The following is a 14237-nucleotide window of genomic DNA, read 5'->3' on the forward strand; positions in this document are numbered from 1 at the left end:
TTTGAGAGGCGTAACTTGCAGTTATCAAGATTCCATGTGAGATGTCACACCGAGATGTTGTTAGCAAGATGGCGGAACAGCGAACACTTTCATCAAATGCTTTCATGTTTTCTCCAAATTTATCCACAATCAATTAATTTGATATAATAATATACTCATTCATTTGGCAACTCCACTCGCTGACTTCTTCATCCATTTTGACATGACAGTTAGCCTACTCTGCGTCGCACCCCTGTAGTTGCAAGTAACAGTACAATGGCAAGCGCGTCAAATATCAAAGCATCCACAACTCATGGCTGTTCTTTAAAAACTGTGATGGTTGGGGAAGGTGTAGACGTTAATAACTGTGATGGTTGGGTTAGGCGTAGGTATAGACATTAATAACAGTGAGGAATCTGTTAAGGTTTGGGGACGGTTTAGACATTAATAATAATGAGGATTGGGTTTAGGTTTGAGAAAGGTGTAGACATTAGCCCCTTTCACACAGTGATACCGGTAAATATCTGGAAAATTACCGGAACGACATTACCGGTAAGTAAAAAAAAAAAAAGCGCTGTTCACACAGGCAAGGACGTTACATAATTTTTCCGGAAAAGACCGTTCACACATCCACTCCAAAATTCTAAAGTTGAAATCTGACATCATTAACCAGAAATCACCTCTAAACGGCTGCACTTGTACCAACTCTGTGGACGGATGAGTATAGTGAACAAATTATATGAAAACATATAGAGGAACACTTTCGCATGTCGAGATATACATAATGTGTTTGTGCTGGCGCTCACCAGCTGCTTCACGTGCTCACATGTCAGAGCTTTAAGGTAAACAAACAACGGCTGATCATAAGCTTTTTATCGATAATTTTTAACACAGTTGGCAATAAGGAGCATAAAAATATTATCTGACTTACATCTAGCAGCTATGTCTGGAAAAATATTCAAAGGCTTTTATTTTCATAAACCATGAAGACGTGAATGCGTCTGCGTTCATACAGCGCAGCACTCTGGCAAATTACCAGTAATGTTACAACTTCTCTTTCCGGAAAATTGATGAAACTAACTTACCGGTATTTTCAAAAAGGGCCTGTTCACACATACTGTACAAATTGCCGATAATTTTCTGAAAAGATCTGTATGTGTGAAAGAGGCTAGTAATAACTATGATGGCTGGGGTTAGGATTGAGGTTGATGGAGACGTTATTAACTATGATGGTTGGTTTTAGATGTGGAGTAGGTGTAAACGTTAATAACTGATGTACAGTGCCATCTTGCCGACAATAGAGTTTTGACACGTGGGTCTCCATAACTTTAAGTTACGCCTCAAACATACTACAAGTTACACCCCTTCATACAACCGTCTTGCAGTTTGTAGAGCCAGTATCCTGCATATTTTAGCTCCAACTTCCTTCAACACACCTGCCTGAAAGTTTCTAGTATACCAAGTAAAAGCTTGATTAGTTGGTTCAGGTGTGTCTGATTGGAGTTGGAAACTCTGCAAGACACCGGCCCTCCAGGACCGAGTTAGGGCACCCTAATTTAGGCGGAGGTGACAAACTACAAGCTTTACATGTTTATTTATTCTAAACGCAAATTAGCCACTGCTTTGGTGCACTAGCATAAAAATATGAAAAAATAACTATACTACATCTAAAAAAACTAATGGGACCTGAAATCGTCAGGCTGACGTCAAGAACCATCACTTAAAATAGTCAGTCTTTGATTAAAGCTTAAAAAACAAACATGTATTAATCATGGAAAAATTGTTCACCTAAACAACAACAACGTCCGCTAGCAAAACAAACATCATATCGTGATTTCACATGGACTTTAAATATTTACTATGGCATCTTCCACTGTTTTGTTTCACTTTTTTAACAGGATTGACTGTAGTTTACAATATACACGCTGTAATAAGCTAGTGCAAACATACAGTAACTTGAGCGTCTATGTTTCCCAGCATGCACCCGCCCAGCATCCATAATCACCTCAGCAGCTGCTTCTGTATGCTGCGTTTGCACTGCTGTGCTCCAGTTGGCTTTCTAATAGTTATCTTCTGATAGCTTTACTCCAGAGTCCAGCCAATTGGCATCATGAAAGCTGTCAACACTACAGTCGGCGTCTGCATACCACCAGCCAGGCTTTAAACCACTCTCTTAATTATAACAGCTCAATACGTACCGCTGTTGACCACCAGGGGGCAAAGAGAGAGCGGATGAGGATGAAGCTGTCCACTCGCACTATGAAATGCCGGCCTGTTTTACCCAGCAACTTTTTTCCCGAAAAGCACCTAACAAATTTAGCAATTCTTAACTTTCATTTGGCTACTTCTTAAGCCTTCTTTTTAAAAAGTGACCCAAAAGAGCAGTGGCTGCAGGCTTCACGCAGTAGAGTAAACTGCTATCTCAGATTGTTTTTCATTACTGGTAATTTACTGATATTTGTTAAAATGTATTTAATTGTTGGTAATTTAGGTAGCAATACATTCCAATAGTGCTATAACTGTTGTCACTTTCACAAATGTGTTAATTTCACAAGTTAAAATAGTTGGCAACACTAATTTTGACAGACTCAGACTAACCCAGCGTTGAAGACTCTTTTTTCACCATAAATTTGAATTACACCTTTATCCTAACTGTTGGATTTGTGCGTATTTGACTCAGTGTTGTGTTACAACAATCCAGCTTCCCTAAAGTTTCCAGGAGTCTCTAACTACCATACATTTATTTGAATACATTTTAAAGATGCATCTGTTTAGAGACACAATGCTGCCTATGAAAATCTTTAAAGAAAGAGATTTTTTTGTTATGTAAACATCTAAACCTTTTCCCCCAATCTGATATTTCCAAAGAGGCATTACAGATTTCTCCAGAAGAAACATTGCAAATTTTAATTGTCAATAAACAGACAAAGTCATTTGTGGGTTCAGAAATTTCAATTTTAATGAAACAACATGAATTGCAATATAATGTGAACATAACATAGCGCATTATTGTGACCCAATTCAAAAGTATGCAAATGATTTAATCAGGCAGCAGAGAATATGTATTTTTATGAAAGCACAAATTCGCCATGTAATTAAAGACTGGCAATTTGAAGTCAAACAGCATGGCAATACACAAATGTCCCTTCAAATTTGCATTAATATTAGGTGAGATTTTACGCAGTATGGTACAATTTGGTTTTTTAGTAACCACAAGATTTCTTGATTAATTTGACCTCTTTAATCTCCCGAAACAGGGCATTAAAAATTGTAGGAGAAAATTGTAGTTTATCCTCTGTAAATTGATAGACTGGAGACAAAATCAGCATTACACACAAACATGCACTAGCAAGATGTTTTACCCCAAAAAAAGTTAAGAAGAAATCTTTTGGCATAAAAACCACATTGTTCACGTGTCTTTTACAATTGATTTTAACATGACACTCATTCATTAATTTCCAAATTAGAATAAAATGTTGCATTCTACGTCTTTGTGAATGATTAGTCATTTCTGTATGATTTTTTTCTAAACAATTTTTTTTCAGTATGTGATGTGCACCTTTAATACAAAAATCTTCCAAATGCATAAACGTAGATGTATTTGGTCATGCAAAACTTGACTTCAGAGCTATAGGGATTTTTATAAATAACTGGTACAGGAGCTACACTAGGAGTGTCCAAAGCCTCGTTTCTCATCAGCTTTTATTTTGCTTCGTCAGCTTTCAGCTTTACTTTTTATATATACTTTAGCTTATCCATGAACATGATTTCTGCAGGAGTCTTGTGAGATGTAATGAATACCACAACTCCTGTGATTCCACTCTCAGTCGCTGCGTCATCGAACTATGTCTTTGTGTGTTGTGAATACGCACCCTCTGTCAGCGAAAATTTAACATTGTACCTTTAAGGTATAGTTTCATGAATATTTTTTCATGCATAATGCTGAGTTCACACCAAATTTGAATTTAGGTTTTTGCCCAAGTAGACTGCAAAGTCAATGTAAATGCACAAATAAAGGCAAATTTCCACTGAGTTTGATAGTATCTAGATGCAGCCTTGATTATGCAAGCTTAAACTGCAATTCTTGGACCTGCAATGTCAGACACAATGTTCTCTATGGAGCTAGTGATGTCTCTGTGAGGGGTTGGGGTAGGGTTCATTTCTACTTCTACGTTGAGTGCACGCATATGGTCCAGCACAGCCTTTACGGAGTCACGACCATCAGCATCAACGCTTGCCATTCACTTTGAAAAGGTGGTGTCAAGCATTGCCTAACTGAATTGTGGGTCCGTCTGTGCAGTTTCAGCGGCGTTGCTTGCTGCAGAAGTTGGGAATTCCTTAATGTTTCAAGCTGCAATAGATGTGTCAGCCAATCGGATCGCTTTATGCAAGTTACCCAGCTCAGTAGCTGATTGTAAATTTGTTTCATTAGCTGATGCTATGATAATCGCGTCAGCCACAACTTCAGACACACCCTCTGCCAAACGTTGACGCTGAAGCCCCGTGTAAAGCCTGATTTATACTTCTGCGTCAAGTGACCGGCGTAACCCACGGCGCATGCAACGCATGTGGCTGTGCATTTATACTTCTGCACGCTGTCTCTGTCGGTCTGCATTAACACTTCCGAAACACTAGTGGGCAGTGAGGTGTAAATGTTCCTCTGTGTCGAGTTTCTTCGCTGCTGTTTTGCTTTTCCTGAACACTTCCGGGATGTACAAGTGGCTCAAACTCGCTCATTTTGAGGCAGGAACCGGCGGACGTGCAACAACTTTAACTATGAGGTAAACACAAAACAAAACTTTCAATCCGGAGTTCCTTCACTGGACTCCACACTTGTAAACAATCGCTCGCGCCATTTGCGCGGCTCTCGGTCCCGCCCAGACTCGTCAGCGCTACCCAGCCGACCAATCACAGAGCTTACGCTACGCGTCGTTGTGACATGTAGTTACATTTTTTGAGAGGTGCACGTCAGTGACGGCGACGGCCACGGCGAAGGGCTATGCGTCAGCGCCGTAGCATACGCCGGCGTTTGACGCAGAAGTATAAATCAGCCTTAAATCGGGCGTTGCATAGCCCTCACCATGGCTAATACTTCCTCCGACACTGACGCGCACCTCTCAAAAAATGTAACTTCACATCGCAACGATGAGTAGCACAAGCTCTGTGATTGGTCGGCTTGGTAGCTGGTACAAATGTAGGTGGTTCTAAGAGCCATGAGCACGATGAAGCGATTGTTACAAGGGTCGAGTCCCATGGAGGAGCTCCAGATGGAAACTTTTGTTTTGTTTTTACCTCATGATTAAAGTTGTTACGCGTCCGCTGGTTCCCATCTCGGAATGAGCAAAATTTAGCTACTTGTACATTAAGGTAGCATTTAGAAAAACAAAACGCATGCGAAGAAACTCGACTCAGAGGAACATTTAAACCTACTGCCAGCTAGCAAGAAATAACAAATGTTATTGCAGAATCAAACAAACAGCATGCAGAAGTATAATGCACGACTACGCGCAAAGCATCACTCGATGTGAAAGTATATAAATAAGCCTTTAGGGGTGGGGTTAGTTGTGCGCATTAAATAGTATTGCATGCAGCTCAGATTGTATCTGCTCCAGGTCTGCATCCAGACCCCTCTCGACACGTTTGCCTTGAAAATAGAGATTTAAAATTCACCTCTTCTGTGCAAGTTTAAGGAATTCAACTGTGAAAAACATCCCGTGAGTAAACTAGAGCAAGTGACTCGATGCTTCTCCTTTGATGTGAACCCAGCATTACACGTTTGCAGAAAAGAGCTTGCTTCTACATCACAAAATCAGGTGAATCTTGTCTAGACAGCACTTTGACCTTTCAAGAGCAAGACTGGACACCCCCGAGCTTGACTCTCATTTTTTGGATACTATCAGGGTGTGATAGAGGGGCTTCACAATAATGTGCAGGTAAAGCGAGCTGTCTATGAGGTACTCAGATGCTCTACGCTGCAGATCCGCCTCCAGCAGAAAGTCTCCCGCTTCTTCGGTGCTCTGGTGGAAGTTGTAGACGTGACGGACCACCACCTTTCCCTGCTTCCGGGCTGAAACGATGACAGTCTTTTGAAAGCTGACACCAGCAAAGTCTGGGCTTGAAGTAGCCGGAGTGACGATGATCCGAGGACGGCCTGCATCAGTACGAGTCAGCAGCATGGATCCCTGCTCTGGATAAGAGGATCGCACGCTGAGAGGAAGCCAACGTGGAGAGAAAAGAGCGTTCCACGTTATGCGTTTGCTAACATCATGGCCACTCGGTCCAAGTTGAGTCTGAAAACTGAAGCTTCGGTCGTCCCTTGTAGGGTTGTTGATCACCCATGGTGAGCCCCATGACAGTGACAGGTAGTTTCGGGGCGTAAACAGGCTGCAGTTTACATCATAGTACTTTGCGAGCTGGATTGGCGAAGCTGCGTGGAATTGGAAGGCCAGAAAAAGCAGGTCGCGTACAGATTCGTAATATTTCAACATCAGTGGAGACTTCTTCTGAAGGTGGAACAGGTTTTGTGGAGATATCATGGCGTAGCGTATTGCCTTGAGTGCGTTCTCGGCTGTCTCATCTGAAGGCTGGTTTTGGTTGATCCATGCTTCCAGGGCTTCATACAGCTCCAGTTCGCTTTGCAGAACCAGATCTGAGCGCTGCAGCAAAGACAGCAGCAGTTCTCCACTCACCGAGCTCCATTCGGCACTCTGTAAAACCGACGACAGGTTCCAGGACAGATACTGCAGGCAGCTGTTCTGTAGGGTCACATCGCCGATTTGGGTGGCGTATTGGTACCAGGCCACAACGTGACCCGCAGGGGAATCGCTGGACAGGTGCTGAGTCATGTATTGGGTCAGGCCCTGCTGCAGATCCCACACGTGATACTTGGTGGCCAGCTTGTGTAAAGGGATGGCCTGATTCAGACGCACTGTGATGTCTCCACAGTATAAGTACCTGCAGGGAAAGAGGTCAAGTTGTTAAAAAAATTTTTTCAAGGTTATCTAAAGCAAAGCATTCAAGGGACTGTCCTGGAACGTACCCTCCAAAGTTTGCAACAAATGAAAACGTCATACCTGAATAGGCTAAATGGTGCAATAACAGACTTTTTCTACATTCTTCAGGGTAAAATCTGGAAAAATTCCATTGTGTACTTGTAGATTATGACCTGTTTTATATATTTATAAAACAGGTCATAATCTACAAGTACACAATGAAAGAAAGAGAACACTTAAACAACACAATGTAAGTCCAAGTGTCACCTTTATTTTTTTGAGCAATTTATTCTATTACGGACCACACTCGTTGTGGAAATTATTGTTTGAATACTATATGTGGTTTTAATTTCCAGACAAAGTATAAGATTGACATAAAATATTACATTTAAATAGCATTTTACCTATTTTTGCCAAATTGTGTTAATTTAATAAAAAATGTCAATTAATATTATATATATTTTTTTATCTGACATAACATGATGGCTAGTTATAGGACAGACAGACAGACAGACAGACAGACAGACAGACAGACAGACAGACAGACAGATAGATAGATAGATAGATAGATAGATAGATAGATAGATAGATAGATAGATAGATAGATAGATAGATAGATAGATAGATAGATAGATAGATAGATAGATAGATAGATAGATAGATAGAGATAAAGACGGACGGACGGACGGACGGACGGACAGACAGACAGACAGACAGCTAGATAGATAGATAGATAGATAGATAGATAGATAGATAGATAGATAGATAGATAGATAGATAGATAGATAGATAGATAGATAGATAGATAGATAGATAGATAGATAGATAGAACTATGAACATTTTAGCTTGTTATAAATATTATATTATGGACCATATTGATTGTGGAAATGTACAAAATCTACAAATAAAAAATATAACAGCTTTTTTTTTTAAATACAATGCTGAAATATGGAGAAAAAAAGCTTTTATCATAATTCTGTGTAATGTAAACATTAATTCTGACTTGTATTTGTAGAATCATATAAAATACTGTGATCATACTAAATTTTAACAAATGCTTTCAGGATTTTGTGGTCGATATAAGTTTCAAATAATTTACAAATAATTGCCATCTCCAGTACAAACCCACAATGAGCAACAGCTTATTTTACTGTCTACCAAAGTCAACTAAAGGGAAAAAGGATTACATCATATGCTCCCAGTTAGTGGTATGCTATGGCCTATTGATTATAGATTTAGGCAGCTAACTAAAAGGTTGTATGTTCAAGGGTAATGCATGCAACGCGTCTCCTCAACCCCAGGCTGCTCCATTAGGTTATCATTGTAGTTTGTAAATCCCTTTAGATTAAACAAATATTATCTAAAGGACCTGTCCTAACCTTGGCTCTATTTGTTTACCTTATTTTTTATATTAATTTCAGAAATAGTACTGAATAATATGCAAATGTGTATGTAATTTATTTAAGTTTAGTTTGTAAAGTAATATTTTTCTGTCTTTCAGAAGACTTATTAAATGAAAGAGTTGTTTTGTTTACCAAACAATTGGTTCTAATTGGTTTTGCCTTAAGCAAGAGTTTAAAAGTTACTATTTTTAATTTAATGTGCACTAAAAAAAGGATTCATTGGATTTACCAGGTTTTTAGGGTAAGTGGTTGCAAACTATATGGGCTGAATTTAAATAAATTAAATTCAGCCTATTTAAATTGTTTGCAGCCACTTACCTTTAAAAACATGTACACCCAATGAATCTTTTTTCAGTGTGGTAAAAAAATAGCAATAAAATGTCTGTCATTTTTGCATAGTAAGTTACAGTATTAAAGTAAAAAAAAAAAAAAAAAAAAAAATATATATATATATATATATATATATATATATATATATATATATATATATATATATATATATATATATATATATATATATATATATATTTATTTATTTATTAGTAATAATTTAATATGGTATATTTTTGGTTACTATATTCCCAAACTCATTCTGTATAATATATATATATATATATATATATATATATATATATATATATATATATATATATATATATATATATATATATATATAATTTTTTATTTTATTATTATTTTTTTAAATTCTAAATAGCAAAATGGCTCACCTAACGAACTTCTCAAAGACGGCAGCGCAGTCTGAAGTCTCTTTGAGGACCATGGCGGTGGAGTTACGGGTCTGCAGGAGCTCATCAAACACGTCACTCTGCAAAGTCAACACCAGCGAATGCACCTGGATCACCTTCACCTCATCCGTGTTGACGGTCTGAACGCGCAAGACCACATCGCTGCCGTTTCCCTGGGTCAGCAGAGCCTCCATGCGCTGCACCAGTGCCATTGAGTGGTTCAGTGTGGTGGCCGTGTTGTCGAGTAGAACATCCGGCTTTAATGCTGCTACAGGAGATACAGAAGATAGACATCATGTAAAAATGCTGGATTACACACAATTCCTTCATGTTATCTCAACACAAATCTATTAAGTTGACGTCATTGTTTTTACAAATTTAAGTGGATTGAACCATTAAGTTGTCCCCAAGAAAAAAAACTTTTATGGAAAAAATAGAAAAAAGAAAAAAGAAGTAGTTTGAACTAACAACAAAAGTCATTTTTGAGTGTAGAAATAGGTACAAAAGCTGTGACTGGAGTGATAACCTTTCAAAAGATTCATTTATTTGCCACTAATATCTATCTTTAGAGGGATAGTTCACCCCAGAAATGCAAATTTAAGAACTATTTACTCACATTTAAGTGTTTCCAAACCTTTATGAGTTCCTTTCTTCTGTTGAACACAAGAGAAGATACTTTGAAGAAAGTTGAAAACCTGTAACCATTCACTTTTATAGCAGGAAAAATAAATACTATGTAAGTCAATGGTTAAAGGTTTGCAACATTTTTTTAAATATCTTCTTTTGTGTTTAACAGAACAAATAACCCCATAAAGGTTTGAAACAAGTAAATGATGTGTAAATGAGGACACAATTGTAATTTTTGGGTGAATTATCCCTTTTAAAGATAAATGTGGTTCCTTTAGATATTCATATTAAAGGGATAGTTCATCCAAAACTGAAAGTTCTGTCATCATTTACTCACTGTGTACTCACCATTTACTTGTCACCTGTTTCTCTGTTGTGATTGAGCATAAAAGAAGTTATTTTGAAAAATGCTCCTGAAAACTCTAATCAGATTAAAAAAAAATAGTTTCAAGAGCTCCCACTTAGATATGCTTTGCGTTTATAGCAGGTTTGGCTTGCTGTCCCAGGAGAGAACCCTGAGCTTGGAGATACTTGAGCCCAAGGCTCCCACCTGGTCAATAAGCAATGCATATAAGAGGATCTGAGATCAGGTAGGTATGGAGAGCTTCCCCTTAGAAAAGGGAGGAAAAGGAGGAGCCGGGGTGGAAGGTGGGATTCTTCCAAAACGAAGATAGAGCAATAAGGAGAAAACGATCCATTTATAGTAAACTAGGATTACTCTGATTGGATTATAACTGATTACAGATGAGCAGCCAGTCGTGCTCAATCATATCACATGCTCCTCTCGAAATTAGTTTGTGAAACTTCACTTTTCCTACTGTCAATAGTTACTGGTTTCTAATATTTAAAAAATATCTTCCTTTGTGTTTAACAGGAAAAATAAAATATATTCATTAAGGTCTGAAACCACTTAAAGGAGAATAAATAGTGAGTAAATGTTCATTTTGGGGTGAACTATCCCTTTAATGTGTTATTAAGCATTCTTTAGGTACTAATATATACACTTACTGCAACCTTTATTTCTGAGAGTGAAGATTGTGTTAAAAAAAGAGTCACCCAAGACAGAAAGTGCCTCAAAACTTCCAAAGAATAACTTTGCACTTTCAAAAACAAGAACAATGTACTTTATCAGAGGTTTCAATGTTCCTGCATGCATTTGCGCTGCATATTTTATCAGTTATTGAATGATGAGACAATCACTCATAGTAAGAGACACACAACTGTAGCCACTCTCATTAGTAACTGGTGTTAACATTTAAAGTGCACACTGAAAATATGTTTTCCATCCATCTCTTTTTGCTCTTTCAAGAAATCTAAATCACATCAAATTAAGCATTTGAGAGGTTATGTTGCGTTTCAGCTTCCAGAGGCACTTTCAATGTCAAAAGACCCCGAATTCAGGCTGAGGAAAAAGCGAGGAACGTGCAAGCCTGAATACAAAATCACATAGACCTTGTTAATGAAAGGCTCTGACTGCTGCTCTTGAAGTCATGTGACTCATTCACTTGCACCTGATCAGTTCAGACATTTGAAAAGCTACTGCATTTCCTCTAAACATGGTGAATTTACAGTAAAATGCAACAATACGTCTGTATGAATGTGTAAAGGGGTGGTGAGGGGCCCCTTTACAGTCATTTACTTGTTTAAAACCTGTTATTGAAGGTATCTTTAAAGGGATAGTTCATCCCAGAAATGCTAAATTAATCACTATTTACTCACCTTTAAGTGTTTCCAAACTTTTGTAAGTTTCTTTATTCTGTTGAACACAACTGAGGATGTTTTGAGGGAAGTTGAAAACCTGTAACCATTGACTTCCACAGTAGGAAAAACAAATGCTATGGAAATCAATGTTTACAGGTTTCCAACATTTTTCTAATTATCTTCTTTTTTGTTCAACCAAAAAAAAAGTAAGTCATAAAGGTTTGAAATAAGTAAACGACGAGTAAATTATGACAGAATTGTAATTTTTGGGTGAATTGTCCCTTTTTAAGATAAATGTGGTTCCTTTAGATACAGATATTTACTGTTAAAGGGATTGTTCAGCCAAAACTGAAAATTCTGTCATTATTTACTCACTATTTACTTGTCACCTGCTACTAAATGTACAGTAATATGCAACAATATGTCTGTATAGATGTGTAAAGGGAGACATTTAAAGATACATATCAGGCAAAATGAAACTTCTGCCATCATTTACTTGTTCAAAACCTGGTATTGAAGGTTTTGAAGGTTTTAAAAGACTCTCTTATGTTAAACACAAAAGAAGATACTTTGAAAAATGCTGGAAACCGGTAACTATTGACTTTCATGGTATTTATTTGTTCTACATGGTTACAGGTTTCAAACATTCTTCAAAATATCTTCTTTTGTGTTCAACAGAGGAAAGAAACTCAAGGAGACAGTTGATGGTGAGTAAAAAGCCGGTAAATGTTCATTTTTGAGCGAACTACTCTTTAAAAGCATGTAAAATAAATCATTCTTATTGTATCATTCCTCAAAAAACTATCAAAATGGATAGCTATACAATAAATATTTAACATTTGTGCAGGTCATATCAGGGCTGAATGTTTTGAGATAAACGTTACGTTTTTTAAGAAGTATGTTCTCACATAACATACAAAAGTCACACATCTAAAAATCAAGCAACTATTAAAAAATAAATAAACCTAATTTTCATCTTACCTCCAGCACAAAGCGCAAGACAAAGGCTGGCCAGACAAACCACGACAGGAACACTTCTTCCTCCAGACTTCACCATGTTGTCCTTGTTTCTTTCTATGTGCTTTTTTTCCCCCACTCGGGTCTCTCTATCAGTATGAGCTGCCTGTCCCACACTCTTTATGTAGGACGCTGGCACATAGCTGAGCATCTCGCAGCCTCACGGAGCCCATTGATTGGTGGAATCCGGCTGGGCCGTTGCCATGACGACCGCTTTGATTGTGAGTTGTTTCTCCTCTTTCAATGTTACATGATATTGATCTGCGGCACCGGGCCGTGTGTTTGGACTGTATAGTGGGCGTCTGGAGTGGGATGCTGTCTACACATGGGGGGCTGTTGTTACCAATGTGTTTGGCTGAAATAAAGGAAAACATGAATGTTATTGCACGTTATTGCAGTATGTTGCATTGCACTGAGGAACATCTCAAAACACAAAAATGCACTTTACAATCACTGGATCACGGATAAAGGATCAGCAATTCCACAAAGTTTAACATTTAATCGTGTTTTGTATGACAATTATCATTTAAACAAATATTTTGAACAATTCTCATAAACACATTTAGCACAACATCGGTCTGTAGGCTAAATAAGTAACCAAACATAACAATTGAAATATTTATAAGCTATGTATTTGATAGTTATAAGTTCACAAGCTAATTCCAACCAAGGCTCATTCTAAATCCGTACCCCTATATACATTTTTGGAGAGAGCTAAATAGGTCCCAGGAGCTACATTTTATTTTTTTGCTGTTTTTGTTTTTGCAAGTCCAGCAGAGGTCACTGTGTACTATTGTTTTCAGTGCCATTCGTGCCTTCTGTTCTCACATAAATCCACCAGAGGTCGCTGATGACTGACTGACTTACTGTCTGACCAACCGACCAATCCCCCACCCCTAAACCCAACCAATAGGGTTTTTAAAAGCACAAATTGACCCGCCGACGCCCTTCCCTAAACCCAACTGACTGTTTGATAAAGCAGTGCAGAAAAAGAAAAGATTCTCACATACCACATTCTCACCCTGTTATTTACTCTTATATTTTTTTAGATTTTGATTGTCTTACCTGCTTTCTGGAACCGTTCTTCGCTGGACTCAAACCCTGTTGATGCAGTTAACTCCTCTCTGCTTCTTAAGTCTGCCAATTTACATCTTGAGCTACCGGACAAACTGATGACAGCAGGAAAGCCGTCTATACAGAGCGAGTAGTCATCTGGTAAGAGTGTAAAGGAAAAGTATCATACCGCCCCATAGCGTTTGTTTCAAAGACGAAATGCAGCCATGCGTACTTCTGGTTACATAATTTGCAATCGGAATATAATGAATATAAAAGAAATGTATATAGGGCTACGTTTTCAGAATGAGGCTATAGCCTCATTCACACGAGCGACTCACAGCGGCACAAGTGACTGTTCATTTCAACAGAGTTCCAGCGACCTCCGTCAACACTGCAAAGTCGCTGCTAGTGTGAATAAGGCATAAAGTGTGTCAATTCATAAGCTCATAGGTATGAAAATGTGTGTTTAAGAGGAGGCGTGCCACCAATCCCCACCCCTAAACCCAATCAGCATTAGGGGATGAGCAAATTGTACCATGTAAGAATGGGATTGTGCTATAATGTAGCCTACACAGACTGATGTTGTGCTACCTATGATATGACGAGTTTAATAAAAATTTTGAAGATATATATATATATAAAAAAACACCATTGCATTTTTTTTAATAAAAGCAAGAATTGTGTTTTTTTAACACTAACTCACGTCAATTTGTAA

The 14237-nt window shown here is 38.0% G+C and overlaps 2 protein-coding genes across 15 annotated transcripts in view; both read right to left on the reverse strand.

Annotated features, from left to right (window-relative positions):
- pdgfab (platelet-derived growth factor alpha polypeptide b) overlaps nt 1–14237 on the reverse strand; it is a 679118-nt gene that overhangs the window by 586712 nt on the left and 78169 nt on the right. The window lies entirely within an intron of this gene.
- Nucleotides 2913–12560, reverse strand: btbd17b (BTB domain containing 17b). 14 transcript variants are annotated; one of them, XM_087243988.1, is made up of 4 exons: nt 12431–12560; nt 9104–9386; nt 6478–6933; nt 2913–4652 (listed from the first exon to the last, which is right to left on the reverse strand). In XM_087243988.1, exons 1-4 carry the CDS (start codon nt 12504–12506, stop codon nt 4418–4420), a joined length of 1050 nt encoding a protein of 349 aa, XP_087100114.1. In that variant the 5' UTR covers nt 12507–12560; the 3' UTR covers nt 2913–4417. The 14 variants fall into 14 exon arrangements, with proteins under 14 accessions (XP_087100114.1, XP_087100112.1, XP_087100111.1 ...); XM_087243986.1 differs by having other exon boundaries at nt 2913–4639; nt 5951–6933; XM_087243985.1 differs by having other exon boundaries at nt 2913–4637; nt 5946–6933.

Source organism: Danio rerio, chromosome 3, assembly GCF_052040795.2.
Source record: "Danio rerio strain M-AB ecotype USA chromosome 3, GRCz13ab, whole genome shotgun sequence".
NCBI classification, from domain to species: domain Eukaryota; kingdom Metazoa; phylum Chordata; class Actinopteri; order Cypriniformes; family Danionidae; genus Danio; species Danio rerio.

Excerpts from the sequence above, each read along its gene's own strand:
- btbd17b (XM_087243978.1), bottom strand. The coding sequence starts at position 12,506 with ATGGTGAAGTCTGGAGGAAGAAGTGTTCCTGTCGTGGTTTGTCTGGCC. Across the intron at positions 9,390-12,430 it reads TCTTGCGCTTTGTGCTGGAG|CAGCATTAAAGCCGGATGTT; the intron begins GTAAGATGAAAA and ends TATCTCCTGTAG. Across the intron at positions 6,934-9,103 it reads GTCTTTGAGAAGTTCGTTAG|GTACTTATACTGTGGAGACA; the intron begins GTGAGCCATTTT and ends CTTTCCCTGCAG.